At 53.2% G+C, this 25,418-nt stretch overlaps 1 protein-coding gene and 1 pseudogene across 1 annotated transcript; both read right to left on the minus strand.

Moving 5' to 3' along the window:
• Window positions 1-307: 307 nt before the first annotated feature.
• LOC112427540 (uncharacterized) lies at window positions 308-6,948 on the minus strand (annotated as a pseudogene).
• A 580-nt stretch (window positions 6,949-7,528) lies between these two features.
• LOC105486688 (annexin A8) lies at window positions 7,529-23,947 on the minus strand. The gene is made up of 12 exons (XM_011749697.3): window positions 23,751-23,947; window positions 19,364-19,454; window positions 18,101-18,195; window positions 16,690-16,803; window positions 15,841-15,931; window positions 15,103-15,182; window positions 14,557-14,616; window positions 13,926-14,019; window positions 13,591-13,686; window positions 11,738-11,796; window positions 10,856-10,978; window positions 7,529-8,519 (listed from the first exon to the last, which is right to left on the minus strand). The coding sequence occupies exons 1-12, from the start codon at window positions 23,769-23,771 to the stop codon at window positions 8,460-8,462; spliced, it is 984 nt and encodes a 327-aa protein (XP_011747999.1). The 5' UTR covers window positions 23,772-23,947; the 3' UTR covers window positions 7,529-8,459.
• Window positions 23,948-25,418: the final 1,471 nt, after the last annotated feature.

The raw sequence follows: 25,418 nt of genomic DNA on the forward strand, positions 1-25,418 counted from the left end.
TTTTATGCATATTTTCTCCTAGCCTTTGACTTGTCTATTGATTTGTTTCTTACTGAAGTTTTTTTTTCTCACGGATTGAGTCCAAGGTGTGTCTTTTTCGTCCAGCCAGGTGGCCCCGGCGGGTCGCTACTCAGGGACCCACGTGGGCCAGGGCGGTGCAACAGTGACCCACAGGGGCCAGTGCAGTGAAGTGGCTTTGAAACCTGATTGGAGAAACAGACTGCTCAGCTGTGAGAACACACAGCGCTCCAGAAAACTGGTGTTCAACAGGACGCGTCACTCCGGCTTTCGCTGCTGCGGCGGAGAGTCAGGTTCTCGCGCAAGGCCCCGCGCCTCCGCCCCCGCGCGCCCGCTTCTCTGTCCGGAGAAAGCCTTTCTGCGGGCGGAAGCCGCTAGGAGAGGGCGCTGCGGGCGCGGGTTTCCAGGCACGCCTGGCGCCACTAGGCGGCACTGAGGCGGCGCTGCGCCCTGACTGCGGGTTGGAGGCGACACAGACTCTGGGGCAGGGTCCGCTTTTAAGAGTTTGCTGGTCACGAGGGGAGGCATGGGGACGCGACCTTGTCCAAGATCTGTCTGCAAGGGACCCTTCCCAGCCTCTGTGAACACAGCCCGGGGAAAGGGGCCGTCCGGGGAGCAAAGGCAGCAAAGGCAGCCCGGGAAGAGGAGGAGGGGCTGAAACCAAAGGCAGCCTGGGTACCCAGTTGTTCCCAGGGGACAAGTCCCCCAGTTAGCTGGGCACAGCGAGGCATGGGGAACGGCAGCGACTGCGTTGGGATGGGGCGGCTGCCCCCAGGTTGGGGCGGTGACCCGTGTTCCACCAGGCCAGGCACGGGGCTGAGGTGGCTGACTCCTGTTTCACAAGTGAAGACCTGGTCACCCCAGCAGCAAGGCATTCCGGAGTGGGAGAATTCCTGAGTCCTGGGAAGGAAGCTTTGGTTACAGGGCTGTGGCCCCGAGCAGGAGCTGGCTGGCCCAGCAGGGTGGGCCGAGCACGTTAGTCAAGGCTGAGCTCCAGGCACCAGGGACTCGGGTCTGAGAGACCTGATGTACATCCTGCTCCAGAGCAGATCACAGAGATGCGCCCGCATGAATCCCCAGGCTGAGCGCAGAATTCCGTGGAAGATGCCCAGGAACACAGGTAGTCACCGCGCTAGGGCATCACGCAGGGCCCACCTTGGCCAAATACCACGAGGGATCTTGGACACCTGCATGGGGCCATGGAAGTGCCTGCAAACTCACACTCAGGCCTAGTGCTCACCGAGGTATTGCAGATATTTGTGGCCTCAGAGTAGGAGCTTGGGGAATCAGTGTCTGCTCTTCACTGCAGGGACAGAGATGCAGTGACCTAGGACACATCACAAATATTTAAAACGACGTCCTTGGTCAAGGACAGAGGTAGCCAAGGCCAGCCTTCTCCCAGGAAATTAACCCAGGACCCCAAAGCACAGGGCTGTTAGGTGGCAGGGAATTGGTCTGCATGTCTCCCTAGAGTGTTGCAACACTTTGGCGCTGGGCTCCCTGACGCAGACTCACCTTCCATACTTAAGCCAGAGGCTTATGAAAGCCAGGCTAAGATCATCCCCTGCCTATCCCTGTAAAGCCTCCCGACTGTCCCTGGAAATCCTTTGAGCTTCTTAGCCCCACAGCATGAGCCGGCTCTGACTCAGGCCCTGACCTGCTCTTTCTCTTCTGTCTCTCCCTCCTCTGTTGATATGGACACACCATTCCTTTCGCATGTCCAGTGCAGACCAGACCCCCTGCTGTTGTTAGCATTCCTCCCTCTCCCTGGAATGTTCTTTCCTATCTGTCTACCTGATAAGCACTGAGTCGTCCTACAAAACTCTGCACAGCTTTCACCTTCCCTGTGGAGCCTCCCCTGGCCAGCCCCACCCTGTTGCAGGCAGAATGCTTGGCGGTGGTAACATTGTGGGTTGCTGACCACAAATCCATTCCCCCTTTATTCCTTGCCAAGGGAATGCTGATTTTGAGGTCTGTTTTCACTTATTGGAATAGTCCTGAATAAAATCTGGTTTTACTACTTTATCGTCTAGCTCTGGTTTTTCTTTGCTGTAGGTATTCCTTGCTTGTAGCCTTACCATAGCTCTATCATCGTTGCTGATGATAGTTGTCAACCCTCCGGAAGGTGACCCTAAACAAGCCAAGTCCAACATGCTAGCTCTACCCCCTGAGAGCATGAGACCAACATGGGTGGGCATGTGCCCGGTTCTGGCCTTGCCCTCATGGACTGCGGGTCAGGGGTGGGAAGCTCTTACAGAGCAGCTCCAGCGGCCATAGGGGCCATCCTGCTGGCCATGCCATGGCAGTGTCAGAACCCCAAACAGCACCTGGGGTGAAGGAGCTGCCGAAAGAGTGGAGCGACCCCACTTTGTCCTGTTAGATCTGTCTGGGAAGTGTTTTTATTAGGGTTGGCTGGGTAAGTTTTCTTCCACAGGGAGCCTAAGGGGGCCCAGAGAGTCTTCTCAGAGAACTGGAGGCCATCAAGGATTGGCTCAGGCTCACTGGCTAGTAGGCTCTCCTGTTCCCAAAGTCCATACTCTCGTTTGTTGTTATTCAAAAATATTCGTTGAATGCCTGCTATCTACTAGGCCCTGAATGTTTAAAAACAAGTTCCTGCCTTCAAGGGGCTCACAGTTTTTCTGAGGGGACACGTAAACAGATAAAATGTCGTTAGGGTGTAGTTCTGCGTAATCAAGAGTGTTCTTAGGTGCTAACAAGAGCATCTACTCTGTAGTTTAAGCAGAAAACAAATGTAGGGAAGGTTATTGGACAGCTCACATAATTCTGTGCGGCACAAACACTGTGTCTCAAATCATGCTGCAGGACAAACTTGGGGCTCAGTATGCTGGACCATGTTGTGCCTTCTCTCCCAGCCAGTGCTGCAATGGAAGAAAAGGAATTCAGCTCCTAGGAAATGCAAAACATTGATCTGTGGATAAAGAGGGAGTATATGTACATATCATCTCTTGGAGGGAATTAAAAAAGCAATGATGATAGAGCTATGGCAAGGCTACAAGCATGGAATACCTACGGCAAAGAAAAACCAGAGCTAGACGATAAAGTAGCAACACCAGATTTTATTCAGGACTATTGCAATAAGCGAAAACAGACCTCAGTATACAGTCAGGCTTATTCTAAAAACAACATGAGAAGTTGAGAGTTGGAGCCATGGGGCAGGTAGGAGTTGAAAGATGGAAAATTACCAAGAGGAAACGCCAGGGGTGAGGGTGATGCTGGCTAAACTGACCTAACAGGATACCTGCTGAAGAAAGGTCAGGGTGACCAGACATCACCTGGGAAGGTGGAGGATGAGGACCCTGATCAGATATTGGGAGTGGTCAGATAGGAGCAAGGGGGGTTCTTGCTGAATTGACTTTGTGGGGTTCTTGCTCAAACTGGATTTTACAAGAAAGTACACAGATGAGCCTAGAAGGTTCAGGAGCCTGACTCTAGTTTGCTCAAGCAAAGAATCTTTGTCACTACTCCCTTATTTTTCCCCTATGCTGAAATTAAACTAGGCAGACTCCAAATTATCTTTAAAAATACAGGTGTGTTTTTAAAACATTCCAAAGAGCAATTGCAAAAGCACCTGTGGAATGTGTCTGCTTTACCAGAAGTGCCCGAAAGGTTACTCCAGCAAAAATGATTAGCAGGTGCTGTGGATGCTGCTGGTGTCTTGGCCAGGTCCCCTTTGCTTCCTTCCCCAGGTGCCATGGGGGTCACCTGGTGGGAGTCAGCACAGAGGGCTGTGACCCCCTACACCCATGCTGCTCCAGCTTTGACCCCAGGCAGAGAGAGCTTCCCTCTAATCTGAGGAGACCTCCTGCTTCCAGGCCTGTCCCAGCTTTCTCTGCTGGCAGGAAGGCAGTAAGGGTGATGTCCATTCTGCCCCATCAGGGGAAATTAATCAACTTTATGACTCTGCTTAAGCAGATCCCCTTGCTGGGTACGTACTTGGATGTGACCAAATTTCCTTGGCTGCAGCTCTTCTCAAGGCTCCTGTTTGGCCACATGAGGACTGTTTTGGGGTGGGCTGCAAAAGAACCCATCAAACCAGTGGTCAGGAGGGCTTGCGGGGCAGAGAGATCCTCTAAGTCTGTTCCTTCCTTTTCTTTTCTTTTCTTTTTTCTCTTTTCTTTTCTTTTCTTTTCTTTCTTTCTTTCTTTTTTTCTTTCTTTCTTTCTTTCTTTCTTTCTTTCTTTCTTTCTTTCTCTTTCTTTCTTTTTCTTTTTCTTTCTTTCTTTCTCTCTTTCTTTCTTTTTCTTTCTCTCTCTCTCCTTTCCTTTCCTTTCTTTCACTCACTCCTTCCTTCCTTCCTTCCTTCCTTCCTTCCTTCCTTCCTTCCTTCCTTCCTTCCTTCCTTCCTTCCTTCCTTCCTTCCTTCCTTCCTTCCTTCCTTCCTCTCTCTCCCTCTCTTTCTTTCTCTCTCTCTTTCTCTTTCTTTTTTTTCTTTTTTCACTTTCACCCAGGCTGGAGTGCAGTGGTGCGATCTCCGCTCACTGCAAGCTCTGCCTCCCGGGTTCACGCCATTGTCCTGCCTCAGCCTCCCCAGTAGATAGGACTACAGGCGCTGCCACCACGCCCGGCAATTTTTTTTTGTTTTGTTTTGTTTTGGTTTGGTTTTTTTTTGTATTTTTCAGCAGAGAGGGGGTTTCACCATGTTAACCAGGATGGTCTCAATCTCCTGACCTCGTCATCTGCCCGCCTTGGCCTCCCAAAGTGCTAGGATTACAGACTGAGCCACCATCCCCGGCCCCTCTAAATCCTTTCTAAAGGGCTTTGGTGGAAAGCAGCTGGGCATTGACTCAGCACTGAAAGCAAGTCTGCACACAGAGCTTGACTTGAACTGAAAGAAAAGGAAAAAGAATCCTCACCCAGGGCTGGGATCCAAGAGACACACACTGACACAGCTACTAAAAGGTTGTTAAACTCCCGAAGGGCCCCTGCCTTGCTGTGTTATGGTCTGATTGTGTGTTGTTGAAGCCTTTACCCCCAGTTTGATGGTGTTTGGAGATGAGCCTTTGGAAGGTAATTAGGGTTAGATGAGGTTGGGAGGGTGGGGCCCTCATGATGGTATAGTGATCTTATGAAAAGAGCAAGAGAGAGAGAGAGAACGCTTCCCCGCCGTGACCATGTGTAAGCACAGAGGAAAGGTCATGGAAGGACGTGTCAAAAAGGCAGCCTTCTGCAAGCCAGAAAGAGACCCTCCCCAGGAACTAAATTGATCTTAGACTTTCCAGACTGCAGAACTGTGTGAAATAAGTGTCTGTGATTTAAGCCACCTATTTATGGTATCAGTCTGAAAAGACTAAGACATGTTGGTGAATAGCTGCTGCACCCCCAACACCCAGGAGCCTCCCCTGGGGCCCCACAGACTCCCTGCCATCCAGCACTAAGGGTTGAGGCCTGGCCCTGCAGGGGCCACTATTCAAGCTCTGCTCCACCCCTGCAGACAACAGCCATTCAGGTGAGTGGGTTGTGCCGCAGCAGTTGTTAAATATTCTGAGCACCACTTGTGGTGGATTTAAAAACAGTCCCCAGATTCATTGAAACTCTTCTCATTGACAGATGGGGTTTGTGTCCCCTTTCCTTGAAGTTGGGGTGGCTTGTGATGTCTTCAGCTGATAGGGCACCGGGGAAGTGATGCCATGTGACTCCCGACAGTAACTCACAGAAGGCAATGTGGTGTCCTCCTTGTCCACTGGGAGACCGTGGAGCCCCACCCCTTGCTACCCTGAGGCCGTCATGCTGGAGAAGCTACATGTAGGAGCTCAGGGGACAGTCCCAGTTGAGCGTGGCCTTTCAGCCATCTCACCAGGGGCCCAACGTGTGAGTGAAGAGGCATCCAGATGATTGCAACCCTTTGCCCTAGAGTCACCCCAAACTTCAGGTCTTCCCAACTGAGACTGAGTCCTCTTATTTGTTGGGGCAGAGACAAGCACCTTACTGTGCCCTCCAGAATTCCTGACCCACAGAATCTGTGAACATTATACATGAGGATTTTACACCACTGGCTCTGGGGTGGTTTGAAAGGCGGCAGTTGTAACTGGGAGCCCACCCTGCATAGAAAGGTAAGGAAACTGAGGCTGAGAGAGTAAGTGACTCAGTCACTGATACAGTTTGGATGTCACCTCCAAATTTCATGTTGAAATGTGATCCCCAGTGTTGGAGGTGGGGCCTGGTGGGAGGTGTTTAGGTCAGGGGGCGGATCCCTCATGGCCTGGTGCTGTCCTCACCATCTTGAGATCTAACAGGATCTGGTTGTTTAAAAGTGTGTGGCACCTCCCCCCACCTCTCTTGCTCCCACTCTCACTGCGTGATGTTGGCTCCCCCTTCACCTTCCGTCATGACTGTAGGGTCCCTTCAGAGGCCTCCCCAGAAGCTGAGCAGATGCTGGCACCATGCTTCCTATACAGCCTGTAGGACCGTGAGCCAGTAAATTACCCAGACTCAGGTATTGCTTTATGATGCTGGCACCATGCTTCCTATACAGCCTGTAGGACCGTGAGCCAGTAAATTACCCAGACTCAGGTATTGTTTTATGATGCTGGCACCGTGCTTCCTATACAGCCTGTAGGACCGTGAGCCAGTAAATTACCCAGACTCAGGTATTGCTTTATGATGCTGGCACTATGCTTCCTATATAGCCTGTAGGACCGTGAGCCAGTAAATTACCCAGACTCAGGTATTGCTTTATGGCAACACAAGAATAGCCTAACACAGTCAAAGTCATGGAGCTGGCACAGGGCAGAGCCAGAATGTGCCTCCCATCTGAGTGAATTCAGAGCCCACGCTGTTCCCATCTCCCTGATCAGGCTGGTTCCTGGGGAAGTTCACAAACTGGAGCATGTTCAGGGGTGATGGCCCCAAACCAGGCTCCAGGAGGGACCACTGAAGGGACTGGGGACACCGGGCTTTGACAGAAGTCATCGCAGAATTTGTGGGGCTTCTTCAGATATCCAAACTGTTGTTACTGGGAATGAATAAGTGTTGTGGCCCCAGATGGCAGAGGTGTGGGCTTGATGCGGCTGATTTTGGTTCAGGTAAAGCAAGAACTTTGCCGGTCACATCCACTGGAAAAAGACTGGGCTGTCAAAGGATGCAGTGAGTCCCCATCTTTGGAGGCAGCCAAGTGCACCCGGAGTACTTAACTGCACCCTGAGTACCCCCAGTATACCCTGAGTACCCAAGTGCACCCCAAGCACACCAAGGACCACCCCCGGGTGGATGCCAAGGGGATAGTTAGGCTGCAGGTTGGAACAGGACCTGCTGACTTTAAATCCCTCTCTAACCCTGAGATATGAGGATGTAGCCTACACATCAAGAGGTGAATAGAATCTACCCTCATTTGCAAGGGATGTCCCCAGGGCAGCGGTGGGTGCAGCCCATCCAGTGTTCCCACTGGGAGATGCCCACGGGGTGCTCAGGCTTTGTGGCTCCCCAAAGCTGTTTCTGACAGATTAAATTGGTCCTACTCTGGTGCCTGCTAAACATCCGAAGACACTTTGAGTTGAATACAAATCTTTATTATTTTGAAAACCATAGCAAAGGCACTTCAGAATCTCCAGGTACCCAGTCTCAGTTGCCATTCAGTGGGGAAAAGAGTGGTGCTGAGGGCATGGTCACGCCCTTCTGTGCTGCATGCAGAGGAGTGCGAGGCCAGGGCAGCTGACCTGGTCAGCCACCAGGGGAGCCCACGTCGCTTAGAACACAGCGTCCTTAGGTCAGGAATTTGTAGTTTGTTTTGTTATTAAGGTGGTAAGAGAATTTTTCATCCATTTAGAGCCTAACATTTTTAGATGAATGTTAATGGCTTCTTGGTTGGGATGGATATGTGTTCGTTTCTCAGCTGCTGAAGGATGTGTGTTCTAAAACAAAAGGACTCCCAGCCAGCTCTCCGGCTGCCTGATAGAGAAGCGTATCAGTAAGACACTTGTTAAAAACCCATATTCCCTGGCCCCTCTTGTGGAGACCCTGTCTCAGTAGATGGGAATGGGGCCGAGGTCTGTATAACCTGTGCCCAGGAGACTCTGTGACCGCTTGGGAAGCTCCTGCAGGGAGGAAGGAATGACCCACAAGCCCCCAGGCCCTTCATGCCGAGGCATCTGTCTGGCTGGAGAAACGCTAAGGTTGGCGTTGTGCTCACACTGGGAAATGACCTGGAGGAAGTTGGGAAGAGGAGCCCAGGCTGGTTCCACCCTCTGGGTCAGAAACCCAGCTGGAAAGCACTGGAAACAGGGAAATAGAAGACTAAAAGGCTGAGACCCCTCCTCCCCCACACCCAACCTGCGTCCATGGCTGAGGTTGAGTGAGGAGGCTTGGAGACTGCGTCCATGGCTGAGGTTGAGTGAGGAGGCCTGGAGACTGCGTCCATGGCTGAGGTTGAGTGAGGTGGCCTGGAGACTCTGGCTTCATGGCCTTTGCCCTTGTTCTTCTGTGCCTCAGGGGTCGCTGCCCACCAGGCTCAGCAGGGCGTTCTTGTAGTCACCGCTGGTGTCTTCCTGTGGGCAGGAGATGCATGAGCATGAGAAGGGGCTTGTTTGTGCCTGGCTTGGCAATGGCGGCGTGTTGTTATGACTAACAGCTGTGCCCCTGGCCTGCACCTGGCCCTGCCCTCCAGGGTTCCTAGCTGCAGGGGTTGTGCCGTCACCCCTCTTTCCTTGTTTTTAATTTCACGCCATTCCTTTGCATGTCCTTTTGATTCTCTTAGCAACTACATGCAGGAGTGATGTGGAAAATGAATCAGAGACAGTTCCACTTCTAAACAAGGAAGGGGTCAGCTGTCCCAGGGTTCTTCTATTCGGGAGCCAGGGGTGCCCAGCCATTCATTTACACAACACGATGCATCATTATTCAACACCTGCTGTGGCAGCTTGGGAACCAAGGCTGAGAGTGAGGCACCAGCACACACCTGGGGGCAGGGCCGGGGGTGGAAGGAGCCTGGACCATCGCGCCCTGGTGGTGTGGCTGAGGCAAGCCCCTTCACCTCTGCGGGACTCATCTGTGAAATGAGATTGATGCTGCACTGCCGTGCATCCTGATGAGACGTGGTGAGGGCAGAGCAGGAGAAAGGCAAGCTGGTCTACCCTGCAGCTGACTCACATCGGGTCCACAGTGTTTGTCTCCTGATGAGACTGACCTTGTGGTCTGATGGCTGAGGAGCCCTGTTTCTTAGATACTGGTAGGTCCTGATGGGACTGGCTAGTCCAGGGTCTGCACACAGAGTTGGGAAATGGGCCAGGTCAGGTCACCCAGATTCTTCTTCATGCAGTTGAGGACAGTAGGGCCAAGAGAGGGGAGTAGATTCATTCACAGCAGCATGGTGAAGAAGGGGTAGGCTGGGGCTAGACTTTCCACACTCTGGAGCAGTTTAGGTCTCATGGTTATTGTCTGTTTTTCACCGCTTAGTAAAATTTGCCTGTTTTGAACCTGAAATCTTGTCACAGTTTTCAAACTACAATTAATTTTTTTTTAAACTTTTTTCTTTCTAGACACAGTCTCACTCTGTCACCCAGGCTGGAGTGCAGCGATGCAGTCCTAGCTCACTGCAGCCTTGAACTCCTGGGCTCAAGCGATCCTCCCGCCTTGGCCTACCAAAGCACTGGGATTACAGGTGTGGGCCACCACGCCTGGTGATTTTTATTATTTTGAAGACAATTTTCGTAATAGTTTTTAGAAAGAGAAGCATTAATTTTGTTTACTTTTTCAAATACATGAGTTATACTTGGAGTGTTTATACATTTGCCTCTTAATTTCAATGCAAGAGTTTTTAACTCATATCAGTATTGAAAACCATTTTTGCTTTAATGACATCTGTGGTCTACACTAAAAAGAAAATGTTTCGTCAAGGTATTCATGATTCTAACTCAATTTTCTTAAGTTACAACATTAGATAAAATTTGAAGAGGGTGGCTTCATCTATCTCTAGAAATCTCTCTGATGCCATAAGTTACCATGTGTGGTTAAAAGGGTTAATGACAATCAGCTCAGACCGTCTGCAGGTGATAGCAGCAGTCCAGGCTGGTGTGTGCCTTGCCCTCCTGTCTCCCAACAAGATTGGCTGGGGATCCTAAAGTGAAACCAAGAATAATTCCAACCATCCCTTCCCCATGCCCACCTGCTGCCCCATCTTGAAACATCTGGAAACAGAAATGTCTTTTCCATCTATGGTCAGCTATGTTTCTTGAAAAGTGCACTTAACAACGACATTTGCGGAAGAGCTAGAGACTTGACTTAGTAGCCAAAGAAGACTTAGGGATATATTTGTCCTAATGTGACTTCTGCTAATGAAATCATCAAGACCTCAATTTGCAGACACCCCTAGATGAGCTGTTTCTCCCAATTATCGCAGTGTGATAATCACTCTGTGTTTTGAAGGCTCCAGAACTCTTGCTAATTGGAATCGGGTTAGACAGTCTATTGACACTCATCTGACTTAGAAGTTGGCTGCCAGGACTACTTAAATCTGGATTTGAGCGGTGGGCCCGATTCCTACCGGACTAGTGCATCTCATTGACTATTCAGAGGTGGCTTCTTCTGCAAGGATTTGGTGTCTTTTCCAAGGAGCCACCATAACTCAAATGTGAAACCAACTTTCTGAGTGGGACTCAAGGCAGCCTCTGTGCCCTGGTCTCTGCATCTCCCCTCTGCCCCCAACTCCCCTTGGGATCCAGCCACACTGACCTCTGCTATTCCCTCCACACACCACATGGTCAGGAATGCAAGCTCGTGGTGCCCACTGGGAAGGGAGGGGCTCACGTGGCGTTGGCCACAGCCTCTAGGTCTCCCCGAATGTCTAGGTTTCAGGCTGGCCTCAACATTGGGAATGGCTGCTTACCATGATCATGCTGCTGAGGGTCTTGCCGTACATCTTCTTGAAGTGACACTTGATAAGATTTAAGTCAATCTCACTCCTTGAAACGATGTTTCTTATCAGGGTCCCATCGCGTGTCCCTGCTCCCTGGGCAAGACAGCGGCCATCAAAATCCTGCCTCACCTTTCCTGTCCATCTCTGAGTGATGGACGGATCTGTGTGGTTGGGTTCTAGGGCTTTTAGAGGGAGGGAAGGAGCCTGTGCTTCAGTCAAGGAAGCATTAGGAGGGATGCTTTGGTGGCTTAGGGTGTCCACTCCCTCAATCCCTTCTCACCCACTGCCCAGAACTCTTCCTTTATGATGCCAGGTGCTCCAAACTGCATTATGTTTGGTTTGCCATATCATATTCTAGACACGAAATACTGCTCCAACAAGACTTCCTACTAGAGCAACAGCAGCAGTCAGCTCAGCCAGGAATTTCACAGGCAGGGCCTTCCTGCTCACCTTCATCCCTGACCAGTCTCATGTCAGCTGGGGAATCGCATGCCCAGGGATTCCTGGCCAGGGAACATGGCCAAGGGAATCGCATGCCCGCTCTCATTTCCTAAGCAGAAGTGGCCAGAGGGCTTGGGTTTTGGGTGTGGAACTAACTTCAGGGGATATCAGCAACTATCCATCAGAGAAAACAGGCATTGGTTTTAGTTTCAGGAAATTATTCACCTCCGGACAGGCAGCATCCCTTTCCCAGACTCAATTTCACCCTGAGAACTAAAACCTTTCTGATCCACAACAGGTTGGGGTAAGAGAACTCCCCAGTGTGGAGGATGGTGGTGGCTTTGAGTTCCTTGACTTTGCACTTGGTGCTATGTAGGGTGACTGTCAGGAAGCAGAAGACAGGACAATTACCTTCATGGCATAGTAGAGTCTCTCTGCAAAGTAGCTGTGGAGGTTTCGGGTGCATTTCACTGGCAAACAAGAAAGCTATGTTAATGTCTGGAGCTGGTAGGTGGCACTGCCTACAACTTTATGTCTTGCCTTCGGTCTTAAGAGTCAGTGTTGTGCAAGGCTTGGCATATTTCTTTGTGCCCTGACTTTCCCAAAGTGAGAGGCTTTGTGTCAGGTGGTGTGGGACAGGGAAGGAAGTCCGGGGCACTGGGCACAGCTCCAAAGGCCCAAGCAGGCAGGCAAAGGGTAAAACGTGAAATGCATCGGACTCTGGGGCTTATCTGAAGACACCAGCTCAAGCCCATCCAAGGGCAGCTCAGACTCAGGACAGGCCCTGGGCTCTCAACCCAGACTGCCCTCTCTCTGTCACTTAGCAGCAGGAACCCTGCATTTTGAATTCCCATGTGACATGTGGAGTTTGGACCCAGAGGACTAAGGCACCTGGGGGCGTCTGGTCCAGAGAGTGGGCCCATGCTTGCTCCCATGGGTGCTGCTCAGAGACTTGGCATCTGAGTGGGGAAGGTTGGCGTTTTCACCCAGGGCTGTAGAAGGAACGTGGGCTTTGAGTGAGGTAGGCATGTATTCACTTCCTGCCTTGATGGTGCAGTATAGTTTCATTACTTGACCTCTCTGACTCATCTGGGTAGTGAGACTGATGCAAGGCTTCAAGGGTAAGTAAACAGGAAGGCCCAGCATGACAGGGCACTGCATGGCTTCACTGTTCCCTGCTGGCAGACTTCATTCATGGCGGGTTCAGGCCAGATCCAGGGGTGAACTTTGGAAGCTGAGATTGGAGCAGGGGTGTGATTAGATGTCCTGACATAGACCGGATTGTGTCACAGCATCCAAGGCCAGCTGGGGTGTCTCAGATGGCCCTGTCCACCCAGAGAGGCAAGGACACAGCAGGGAGCCTGCTGGCTGCTGGCCTCTGCATGGAGGCAGCCTGGTGTGGAGCTGAGAGCTGCAGGCCAGGAGTCCGGACCTGGGCTCTGTGTGTAAGTGGGAGAAGAGACGTCCCTCTGCCCTGGGCCTCAGCTCTCTACTCTGCAGTGACTCTTCTCATTGTGATCTCAGCCCTGGACCCCATGAGAGCTCTGGAGTGGGTCCTCCTGAGTAGCCCTGACTTCCTGCCGTGGGGAAGATCCCCAGTGTTTCTCAGCACCAGACCATCTGTCACTCAATTTGGACTCAAGCTACACATCACTGTTTCTTCAACTGGCAATGAAGGCAGGGGCCAGGCCCCTGGCTCACGTCCAGAATGGTGACTTTGTGCTGGCCAGGGCTTCATAACTAGAGCCAGAGTGCTCCCTGCATGGCTGCCATGAGTACACAAAGGGTTGGAGCTGGCATAATCACTGGCGTATGTATTCATGTGTGCACACACACACTGTCTCTCTCACACACACATCACACTGTCTCTCTCACACATACTCACATCCCACCCACACAGTCATGCACACACACCCTCAGGCACACTCTCATGCAAACACATTCTCACGCACACACACTCTCATGCACACACACACTCATGCACACACACACTCATGCACACACACTCTCATGCACACACACCCACACAGCACTGGGCACCACATGGGCATCACAGAGACCAATCCTTGGCAGCACACACTGGGACTCTAGAGGTGGAGCAGTCCCTGGGTGAAGGGGACAGGCAGAGTGTGCATTGAGGGGACATCCCGTGAAGGTGACATGGATTATTTCTCTTGCGGTCACATCTCTAGGCCCTTTGTTCTTTTGGTGCTGCCCCACGGTGAGCCCTGTGGCCTGAAAAATGTGCATGTCTGAGCTCTTACCCACAGTGAGCATGGCCTCCTCCAGCGAGCCGTGGGTCTCACTGTTGATGCTGTCCTCAATGCTCTTGTTGGCAATTTTCTCATACTCTTCAAACACTGTGGAGAGGGCTCTGCTCAGGGGATGGTCAGACCTCCTTGCGCTGCCCCTCAGTGTCTCGGATCAGAGACTGCACATCAATGTGCTGCCCTGACCTCCCGCTTGGTGGCCAGGGAAAGAGTCCTGGCCTTCCTGGCTCTCTCCCTAACTCTAGACTTGGCAAGGCAGAAGCATGAGGGAGAGACTCATGACTAGGATACCTGCTGTGACCCTGGCCCCAGCCCCTCCCTCCTGGTACCTCTCAGCAGGTGAGTGGCACTGCGCGTGCACAGGATGGTGATGAATTTCATCTCATCAGTCCCACGGATCTTCTCGCCTGCCGCATACAGATCCTAGCATTGGAACACCCACAATAAGCCGGTGAGGGAGACCAGGGAGGCGAGGGACTAAGCCCCAGAGTCCCAGAGCTGCAGCCATGGCCGGGCCCTGTCCACTCTGTCAGGCCAGCATGCTCCTCTGCTTGGTCATCTCTGACAGGGAGCTCCCCTTTCTCTAGCAGCTCTGGCTTAGAATCTTTTCTCCATCCTGGGCTACAATCTGCTCTAGGAACTGCCCGGTCCCCAGGCTTCCCTCTGCCAGCAGGCAGACCTATAAAACCCGGATACATTGTGTCCAGCACTGGGGCTCAGCATCCCCAGGTTCATGGGCTGTTGCTGCCAGGACAGAGCTTTAGTGCTCCCCCATCCCCAAGTCACGCTCCCTCCTCCCCAACACCCTCACTCTCCTCCCCAGATACCAGAGGGCAAAGGCCTATAGGGAGCTGAGCTGGGTGGGTCCCAGCTTAGTGTCAGAGAAAGCCCCCATGGGCAGAGGAGCTGGAGTCCAGATGGCAGGGTTGGGGCCACATGGCCAGCTGGGCGCAGCCTCACCTGTGCGTCTTGGAGGGCCAGTCCCGGGTCCACAAAGCTGCTCACATCATCCCTGCTGCCCTAGGAACAGAGGAGGTAGATCTGTAAGGCAGGCCAGCTGACGAGAGCATTAAGGGCAGAGGGGGCATCCTGGGCTTGGAGGGTAGGCATGGCTCTGCTGCTTTTTGGCTGTGGAAACTTCAGCAAGCCAGTTATTCTCTTCAGCCCTCGGTTTCCTCATTTGTACAATGGGGGTGGTAAGGACTGTCTCATAAGGCTTGGGGGATTCAGTGAGCTAAGGTAAGCAAAGTGCCTGGCATGAGGCCTGCACGAAGGCCCTGCTCTCCTCTCCCTTCCAGGACGCTGTCACATGGCTGAGTAAGGACAGGTGTGGGGGCTCTGCAGTCAGGACCCTCTAACCATGCTGAGACACGCAATGAGCCCTGGCTGCTGGGCTATCCCATGCCCCTGCCTTGACTCTTGTGGCTCTATTCAAGGGCTGCTCCCTGGGGTGGAGCTCTTGGGACCCCCAAACCACGACACTCCCAAGAGCCTAGGCTGTGATACCTGCAGGAGGCACACCAGGATCCTCTCCAGGTAGCCACTTGTGTCTGCTTGGATGTCCTCCTCCAGGCTGGACCCGTAGTCTGCAGGGAAACAGGACCATGAGGCACAAGCAGAGGTCCACAGCCTACCCAGGGCCTGATTTCTTCCTTCCAGCCCTGTTCCCCATACTTCTCCTGATTAAAGCCTTCTAGGAAAGAAAGTCCTTGGCACAGGGCATGGATGCAATGCCCGGGTGTCCAAGTGGCTGCCACCTGGGTGTTGGTTCACAACTAGAAGCGACATGCACACACAGCCAAGCGCAAAGCACAAGATGGACCAGATCAGAGAGCCAGGCCAGGGGCTGCCAGCCAAGCTCCATTTCATCTCAAGGCTTGGCAAAGCCAAAGCCTCCAGCAAAACTCCCCACTGGCTACACACTCTGGAGGACTGACTGGCCTCTGCTAGCCTGGGGTCCACACCCCCTACTAACACCGTCCTCAGCGCAGAGATTTGAGTTGGTCATGTGCCTCTCTCCGCTGTAAGAGGAGCTGGTGAGCTTACAGATCAAGTCTGAGTCAAGTTCAATGTTACCATCAGGCACAGATCTTGGCACACGGTAGGTGCTCAGCACCTGTGGGTAAAAAAGTCCCCAAAGGGTCCTTTCTAGTGTGGTCCAGGTTACTTCTTGATCCTTGTTCCCTGCCAGGCTGCCAAAGCTTGTGGCCACTCCCAAGCCCCTCCATCTGTGCCACCCCTTACCTTCCTCATACGCCTTCATGATCTCCTGCAGCTGGTTCTTGGTCCGAGAGGCCAGGATCTCAATGATGACGCCCTCCTTGGTTCCTAAGCCCTGTGGACAGAAACCTCTGCCTGCTGGAGTGCTCTGCCATGACCTTCTGCTCTGTCCACACCTTCTTTTCTCAAGATGCCTAAGCCTCAGGAAGGACCTCACTGCCCTGTCCCACTTGGAGTGTGAGGATGTGATGAGAAAATCACATGCTTGTCTTCAGTGATGGACATTGAGGGCAAGTGGTGTGATGGGGAAGCCCTGTCTCAGCTCTCCCTCAGCTGGGTGGTGTCAGACAGGCTGCTCCAGGTCCCACAGCCTAAGCATCCTGATCCATAAACAGGAATAATTAGCCTCCCCTGCCCCAAATGTAGATTAGGGGACACGGGTGTAAAATGCCTGGCAGTGCCCACGCAGCAAGTGTCTTTTCAAACAAAATGATGATAGTTACTGGGTCCCCATCCCTATTAATCTGCAAAAGCAGAGTAGTGAGAGGTAAAGGGAAACCCAGGGGGCTATGCCTGGGACTGTAGAGGCGGGTTTCCAATACCACTGTACACCTGAGCTTGTGAGGTTCTGAGAAGTACCGATTTTGGCTTCATCATGGCCACTCAACATGTCAGTCAGGGACCAGTGACCCCAGGTGTTGGGTGCAGTCTGAGCACCTGACTGCCTGCTCACTGGGCCCAGCTGTGGCCCATGTGGCCATTCCAAACAGTGGCTCAAGGGGAGCTCTGGGCTGCCGGTGCCCGTTCCCTGCATTGCCCCTACCCAGTCATGTGAGCACCCCTGCCACTTCCCTGCCCTGTTTGCCTGGTTACCTTCATGGCGTCATGCAGCTCCTTGGCTTCGTATCTGTATGGCAGGTACATAAGGGCCACAATGAGCCTCTCAAACTTGCCACTCAGCTCCGACTTCAAGGTCTCAGTGAGGTCCTAATGCAGGAACAGGGAAAGGTGGTATTTGTCATAAGCCAGGCCCACCTGAGTGCAGGCAGCGGCGTGGTGGCTGGGCCCAGGGGCTTGGGCTGGATTCCGCGTGGGCCCTGCCACATGCTGGCTGGGTTTCTTGGGCCAGCTCCTTAACTTCTCTGAGCATCAGTATCTTTACCAGTTACACGGAGACAAACATGCTCCTGCTTCATCCCATTGCTTTGGGTGTTGATAGAGAGATGTGTGTGACTCAACTCAGCATTCAGTGCAGTGCTGGGCACATTATAAGCTCTCAGTAAAATGAAATTGGCATTGCTAGCTAGACTGCAAGCTCTGAGTGTGGCATCACCATAAAATACGTGTGCCTCCTTCGAAGGGCACATGTTGCTACGAGGAGCCACCAGGCTACATCAGCTGATCTGCAGAGCAGCAGAGAGATCAACGGCTTTGTCAGACCTGGATTTTAATCCCCACCTTGTTGATTACAGGCTCTGGGACCTTGGGCAACTTACAACCTCTCTGAGCACCAGTTTCTCCAAATGTTTGAAGGCAAAGAATAATGTATAGCTGTGAGGACTAAGAGAGGGAAACTGTAAAAATGCACACTGGGTTCTTCAAGAGAATATTTGAGCTGATCTTCCCTTGTTGAATCTCCAAACTAATGATTTGAGTCACTAGAGGCTTCAGGCAACCATGGCTATGTACATATTTAATCCTGTGTTTACTGTGTATCCCCAAATGTCAGGCTTTGCCCTAGGGGTGGAGGGCAGGTGGGAGGAGAAACAAAGGGTCTGGCATACTTGTTCCAGGCTCTCAGAATTCCCAGGTGGCAGAAGGGACGAGGTGTGGGTGCAAGCAGCTGGACCGAGGAAAATGTGCCCACACCCCAGAACAGAGCGAAGCCAGACCTGCATGCCCGGGGCATGGGAAAGAGAAGGTGGTCTGGGCTCAGGGGGCAGGGCGAGATAGCCTGGGGACAGGGAGAGAGACCTCCAGTGAGGCCTGTGGGGTGCATGAGAAGGAATGCTGTGAGAGAGGAGGCAGGAAAAGAAGCAGGGAAGGCCAGCCCTGGCCCAGGCACTGACACCTAAAAGTAGGTCTGCCAGATAAAACACAGGGCGGCCAGTTACATTTGAATTTCGATAAAGAACAATTGTTTTCGTGCAAACAGGTTCCATGTGCCCATGCTGCCAGTGTGGGCTGGCTCTTCGGGAAAGTCGTCCAGAATGGAGCTGCCTCCCAGGCTGTACCCCCAACCCCAAGGCTCACCTATCCCCACCCCCACCAGCCTTCCCCTTGCCTTGCCAAACTGAGCCTTGAAGGACTTGGCGATCTGCTGCCGCTGCGCGTTGCTTCTCTTGGTGAGCACATCGATGATAGCCTGCTCGTTGGTCCCTGCAGGGATACAGCGCGAGTGACCCTCTACCCCCAGGGTGATGCACTGGTGAGGGTGGAGGAGGGCAAGGTGAAGACAGCTGCTTGGTGGCTGAGCAGCTGAGACCCGACACCTGGATAGTTCCAAACCCCTGGACCATTTTCGTGGTATAAACAAGGCCCTTAGGAAATCTGCCTCCCCATTTCCCACCCCGCACCACTACAATGCTGGGGTGTGCCCAGGGCCCATCTCACAAGATGGAATCTGAGGTCTGGGTGGCTCTGGACATCAGCCCGGGCCTTTGGAGCTTGGCCGAGTGAGATCTCCGGCCCTGCCCTCCTTTGTGTTGGTTGCAGTAGGAGAAGGTCAAGACTAAGAGTCCAACCCCTGGATTAGAGGCCTGGCCCAGCAACTGCGTGGCATTGGGCAGCCAGCCTCATTTCCCTGGGCCTCCATTTTTTCTCATTTGGGAAGTGGAGATAACTTTCTACTTCACAGAAAGCAGAGGGCATGAGGACGTTTTCTGGACTTGTCAGGAGCGGCAGTTCTCGTTAATGCCCCTGATCCTCAGGCAGAGCCGGCTAAGGGGTCAGTCCCAGCTGGGGTGAGGTCAGGGTGCATGCTCTGCTCTCAGGTCAGGAGGGCTTTCTGGGCAAGCTATTTAAATCTGGCCTCAGGTCAGCCCTCGCCCACTCACAGTAGTGCTGAGGGCGGCACTGGGCAAGTGCTGGAGATGGGAAGGGAGCTGGCTCTGTGGCCATCGACATGCGGCAAGGGGGCCTTCAGTCAGCCCCACAAACTCCCCACACCTCACACTCCCAGCTCTGTTCCTGGCGTTGTACAGCACCATCCCCTTCATACTTCATGTGACACACGAGGCCAAGAATTATTGGGGCCACTTTACAAGTGAGAAAGCTGAGACTGATGGGAAGTCACTCACAGGGACACACAGCTGACCTCCCCACCCCCATTACCCAGGGAAGAGCAGCACCCTCCTGTCCAGTCCTGCAGGGTGGGTGCTGACCTCACTGCAGAAACAGAAGGCTGTGTGATTCTCTGGGTAGTGGAGTCAGTCTCAGAGTATCATGGGACACCCCAGCTCCCCAGATGTCCCCTGGCACCCGCTTGCCAGGGCTATGAGCAGAGAGGTCTTGAGCAGAGGTGGCAAGGCTGCCAACACCCACTCACCGATCCCCTTCATGGCTTTGTAGAGGGTCTCTGCATCAGGGTCTGGGTTGAAGTGGGAGCTGCTCTTCACTGTGACACCCTCCTGTTCAATCTGCAAGAGAACCAGGCCTGCTCAAAGCAGGCAGGGATGGGGAGGGCAGAGCAGGCTCCCAGCCCATCTTGTAGCCTGCCCTGACAGGGTAAGCCCCTCCGCTGGACACGGAGATCTGCCCAGCCCTTGCAGGCCAGTACTCAGCCCTTCAGCCCCTTGGCCAACAGGGTGGAGTAGCCAGAGCCAGAGTTTGTGGGGAGAAGCCACGAAACCTTTCCTGTCCCTGCCTGTGCCATCTGAGGGCAGATAGCAGCCCCAGCCACACCCAGCTCCTTCCAGCATCACCCACCAGCAGCAGGAAGGGACAAACTCACCCAAAGTTAGGTGAGAAAGAACACTTAAGCAAAGGCTTCCTGGAGCTGCATGCGCCGCCCTCAGAGCGTGCAGATGAGGCTGGAAGGCTGGGCATGGTTCTGCCTTTCTGAGGAATGGTTTGAGCTCAGTCTGCCCTCTTCCTGGGGAGTTAGAACTTACAGTAACTGAGAGGGCGGGTGCTCAGCTGAGCATCCTGATAGTTCAGGGTGTTTGCAAGTCCACAGGCCCATGGGGCTCAGAGCGTCAGGTTTAGAAAAACCCGCAGGATGCTCTGCAGATTGTGAAATAAACCAGATAACCAGGTGTCTGAGCCCTTGACTTCCAAGCCTCCAGTTCAGGGCTTGCCTGAGGGCTTTTTAAACTGCAGAATTTCTCAGATGATTAAGACAGACGACTCCTCATAAGTATGTTTTGGGTGGAGGAATGGTAAAGAGTGGAGGGATATTGGAGATAGGTATTGAATTAGAGGGAGACTCAGAGATACTCCAGGACGAAAAAGAGTTTAGTCCCATCCAGTCTTGTCTTCCATTCACCTGTTCACTTATTCCTTCCATCACCTCCATCATTTACCCTTCTACTTTCCCACCTACCCACTTATCCATTTGACTACCACATCCATCCATCCATCCATCCATCCATCCATCCATCCATCCATCCATCCAGGCCCTGGGTTAGATTCTGAAAATACAGAGATTCCCATGGATGGCATATCTGTAAGTATCTTTTCTTTGAGTAAGAGGTAAGGCATCTTTCTGAACCCTTTGCTTTAATTTCAAATGTCTGGTGACAGATCTTCGTGAGTCATTTCTTAGCACCATGTTGCACAGCAGAAATTGTTAGAAATAATTCCTATGGAAATTCCATCCAGAGACAGCCAATGTGGTCCCAGATATTGCTCATCAGTGTACACACACACGATATCCCTTGCTTGTGGAGTAACACTCTGCTATTACTCCTCTTAGCACTTTGAGCCCCTTGTGTGTGCCAGACCTGGGCCAGGTGCTTTAGATGCAATGCTTATGTCATGGCTTCCTCAACAGTTGTGCTAGGTAAGTACTGATGCCTCACTTTACAGAAAGGGAGCTGGACTCCCTTACGTGGATAGTAAGCAGTGCTGCTGGGACTCCCCAGCCTGACTCAGAAGCTGAGCTCTATCTACCTCCCCTGCCCTACTGATGACTCAACCTTTCCCAGGCAATGAGTGTTCCTGGAACGTTCCACTGAAGGAAGCTTCACCCGCAGGAATGCAGGTCGTCTGGGAAGGTGGGGGGCATCTCAGCTCTCAGTGCCTGCCGGCTTCCCTCTGTCCCGGCTCTCTCGGGTGCTGTGGTGCACCAGCTAGTGGCCAGGTTGTGTGACTGCATCCCTCAGGAGCATGCAGTCCAGCAGGGGTGCAGTAGGGCTCAGGTGAAGCATTTGTAAGCAGCTCCCAGGCTGGTTCTTATTTTGCTGCATTAAGAAGCCTGTGTCTCACTTCCCACTCTAAGGTTTTAGAAAATAAGTGTTCTAGGAATTGGAGCCCTGGCTATCAGTGTGGGGTCCTGGAGCTCCAGAACCCCTGCTGAGAAGGAAGGGTCAGCCTCAGGCTCCTGCAGGGTCTTGCCCAGGGCCATGCTAGTACAGACAGGCACATTTTCACTGAAAAGGTGATTCAGACCAGCCTGTGACTACATCTATTGATATAACTTGTTCTGTGACAGGCGCGGGGGAGCTGCCACACCTCGGCCTTCCCCCGCTATGTGGCTGCCCAGAGGCCTGGGAGATTGGGTTTGTCTCTATGAGACACAGAGGAAAAGACAACACCAAAAAGAGAGGTGCAAAGGGGCTCTGCCTGCAGACAGAGTCTCTCCAGTGGTTCCCTCATCCCCTCCCATCCCGTTCCTGGTCCAGCTTTGTGCCCAGAGGACACTGGGTCCTTGCTGGAAGCTCAGCTCTTGCAGGTGGGGTCTACCTGTGAACTTGCTGCCCCGAGCCAGCTCTCGCATGGGGTATGGACGGCCAGGGTACAGTTTTGGCCCTGGAGTCAGGCTGTTCAGATTCTCACCCAGACTCTGACACTTACTAGTGAGTTCGGGCACCTGCCTAGCCTACTTGTGCCTCAGTTTCCTCATCTGTGGATAAGAATACTGGTGTCTACTTCATAGACTTCTTTTTTTTTTATCTTTTTGAGTCGGAGTTTCGCTCTTGTTGCCCAGGCTGGAGTGCAGTGGTGCTATATCAGGTCACCGCAACCTCCGCCTCCCAGGTTCAAGCGATTCTCCTGCCTCAGCCTCCCTAGTAACTGGGATTACAGGCGTGTGCCCACCACACCCGGCTAATTTTGTATTTTTAGTAGAGATGGAGTTTCTCCATATTGGTCAGGCTGGGCTCGAACGCCCGACCTCAGGTGATCCGCCCGCCCCAGCCTTCCAAAGTGCTGGGATTACAGGCATGAGCCACCACTCCCGGCCTTCATAGACTTCTTGTGAGGTTCAAGGGAGATACCGAATGTGAGGTGCTTAGAGGAGGGCCTGGCACACAGTAGGGACTCAGTGAGTGCCACAGTGATCCTGTCAATTTGGCAGGTCCCTACATGGAGAGCCCTTTGTCCTGCTGCACTGGGTGCAAGGCCCGGTGTCAGACTACCTTGGCCAGCAACTGACTTTGGAAAACACCCAGCACTGGGCTCTCCCTGCCATGTCCACCTCCTCAAAGGCAGGTTCCCAGCAGCCTGGTTGAAGTTGGAGGCTGCCATGGCCCCTTGTCCTGGAAGATGGCTGCTTCCCTGGGGGCCAGGACAACTGCCCCACCTCACCCTGGCTTCCTCTGTGTCCCACCTGTCCAGAACCTAGCATGTCTGACCCTGAGGACCCTTGCCTGGGTTGTGACATCTATGATCTAGAGATTCCCTGAAGCTGGACAAGCCCGGTTCCCCACAAAAGCTCACAGAGAGCTTGGGGCTGGGCAGAGAGACCCAAGTGCTCTCTGATTGGAGCCTGCTGGCCATTGGACCCTAGCAAGTCACTCAGTGTCTCTGAGCTTCCATTTCCTCATCTGCAAAACAGCAAGTGCAGCCCTGACACCCTGACATCCTGAGGCTGCGTGGGAGGAAAGGAAAAGGGCGTGCAGAGCCGGCAGCCAGGAGATGTCACCTCTGTCCCCTCCTGGATATTCAACTCCTTAGCACAGCGATGGCCTCAGGCTCAAGCATAGATGAAAAGCTCCTGAGAACCCATCAGTTCTGCTGGGGATGGGCTGTCCTGAGCGCCGGGTTCCTCAGGGCTCTAGTAGGCCAGGTCCTCCTGCTTCCCCTCTTCCCTCTCCAGTCTTGACAAATGAACATCATTGATCCCGGAGGTAAAGGCACTGATGGGTCCCCAACAGCATGTTCAGGTTACTCTCCCGCTCAAAGCCCTTCAATGCCGTCCCACTGCTCTTAAGGTAAAGCCTGAACTCCTCAGCCTGCCAGGCAAGGCCTTTCAGGACCTGGTCCTGCCTGCTTCCCCAGGTCCATCTCCTCCGGAACCAGGACCCTCGAGCTGTGCTGAGCAGCTTCCCTCAAAGCCAAGCTCCCCGCCCTCTGACTCTCTGACACAGTTCCCTTTGCCGGGAGCAGTATGCCTGATTCTCCCCAAATGCACACGTGTGTGCACCCCATACACATTTACACACAAGACTCAACCATGACACCCCCTCCTTTGAGTGGCCTCACCCCTGCAAGGGTCTTCCCTGGACTCCTCTCAAACCTCAGCTTCCCCCTTGCATTTCTAGATTTCTTCATTGGCCTGTCTCCCAGCTCAGGTCCCATCCCTGCCATGGGCACTCTAGGCCTGGGACTGTTTCATCTCGGCCCCTCCCCACCCTCCATGCTTGGCCCAGGAGGCAGCCAAATGTAGAACGAGCCACTCCCAGCCAAGGGCGACTTTACATTTCTCAGGCCTCCCTGGTGACCAGCACCCAACACCATGCAGGAGCCCAACTCTCTTGCCAGCTGCCACTTACCCAGGCTTTCCACCAGGCCATCTCGTTCACCTCGGGAGCACCTTTCCCAGGGAGATGAAGAGACACAGGTCAGCCTCCACTGGGACTCCACACGTCTGGCTCCTGCAGCTGAGGAATGAGCAGGCCGCTGCCTTGGGTGTGGGGGTGCAAGCCCGCCCTGGGCCGCACCCAGCGCCACACCTGCCTATCGCCCCCTTGCCCCTGGGCTCTGCCTGGCTTTGGGCGTCTCCTGTGGCTCCCAGGCCCCACCCAGACACTGTCCAGGCCTGCTCTCGGGAATTATGCAACTCACTGTCAGATATTTGGGCTGTGGCTGTTACGCATACTGGAAATTCTTAGCTCCAGCCTGCGAAATCCCCACTCAGTAAACACAGCTCCATGTTGATCAGGCTGGTCACACACTCCCGACCTCAGGTGATCTGCCCTCCTCGGCCTACCAAAGTGCTGGGATTACAGGCGTGAGCCACCACGCCCAGCCCATTTTCAACATTCCTAATAGCCCTGGAGCATTCCATTTAATCAACTGTATATGCAATATTTTTTTTTCCCCGGGGGCAAGGGGCTCATATTCACCACAATTGGGAGGCCAGTTGGTGAGAAGGTGGCAGGTGGCACAGCCACCTTATACAGCATGCCATACTGGTCCACTGTCAGACAGGTGATGGCCTCAGTCCACCACCCCCCGGCTGACTCCGGCTCCTGCCTGACTCTGCCCGGCCACCACAACCCCTTGGGACCATTCAGAGGCATCACTGGAGGGTGTGTGGTTAGTGGAGCGCTGGTAGTTCTCCCCATATCCCCTCTGGTCACGGGGAGGTCTCGTTTCTTTGGTGGAAGCCATTCCTCACTCCTCTCATGAACAGGTTTCATATTGCTTTGTGGTGTTCCTGGAGCCTGGAAGGAGTCGGCTTGCTCCCTGGGGCATCAGGAGAGGCTTCTCTGTAGCTTCTCTGTACCCTTCTCTTCTTCTGGCGGGGGCGCCCACATCTGAGCTTCCAGTGGTGCTTCTGAGCAGCTGTAGTAAGTATCCTCCCGTCCTCCCGGCTGTCAGGCCTCTGAGCCCAAGCCAAGCCATTGCATCCCCTGTGACTTGCACAGATACGCCCAGATGGCCTGAAGTAACTGAAGAATCACAAAAAAGTGAAAAGGCCCTGCCCCGCCTTAACCGATGACATTCCACCACAAAAGAAGTGAAAATGGCCGGTCCTTGCCTTAAGCGATGACATTATCTTGTGAAATTCCTTTTCCTGGCTCATCCTAGCTCAAAAAGCTCCCCCACTGAGCACCTTGTAACCCCCACTCCTGCCCGCCAGAGAACAACCCCCCTTTGACTGTAATTTTCCTTTACCTACCCAAATCCTCAGCCCGCCTGCACCCAGGTGATTAAAAAGCTTTATTGCTCACACAAAGCCTGTTTGGTGGTCTCTTCACATGGAGGCACATGACACCGGCTGGCTGGGGAGCCAGCCATTTTGCAGCACTTCCCCGGATCCATCCGCTTGTCCTGGAGCCAGGGCAACAAAGGCTGCCGCCATCCCCCGCCCCGGAGCCACCCCACACCCCTGTATATGCAATATTTGTTAACCAGTCCCTTTTGGTGTCCATCTAGGTACAGGTCTCATTTTTTGAGCTAAAGTATTTAGAATACACTGGAAGTAACAGATGTCA

This window comes from Macaca nemestrina, chromosome 9 (genome assembly GCF_043159975.1).
Source record: "Macaca nemestrina isolate mMacNem1 chromosome 9, mMacNem.hap1, whole genome shotgun sequence".
NCBI classification, from domain to species: domain Eukaryota; kingdom Metazoa; phylum Chordata; class Mammalia; order Primates; family Cercopithecidae; genus Macaca; species Macaca nemestrina.

Excerpts from the sequence above, each read along its gene's own strand:
- LOC105486688 (XM_011749697.3), bottom strand. The coding sequence starts at position 23,771 with ATGGCCTGGTGGAAAGCCTGG. Across the intron at positions 13,687-13,925 it reads TGCCACTCACCTGCTGAGAG|TGTTTGAAGAGTATGAGAAA; the intron begins GTACCAGGAGGG and ends CCCTCTCCACAG. Across the intron at positions 10,979-11,737 it reads GACTCTACTATGCCATGAAG|GGAGCAGGGACACGCGATGG; the intron begins GTAATTGTCCTG and ends TGTCTTGCCCAG.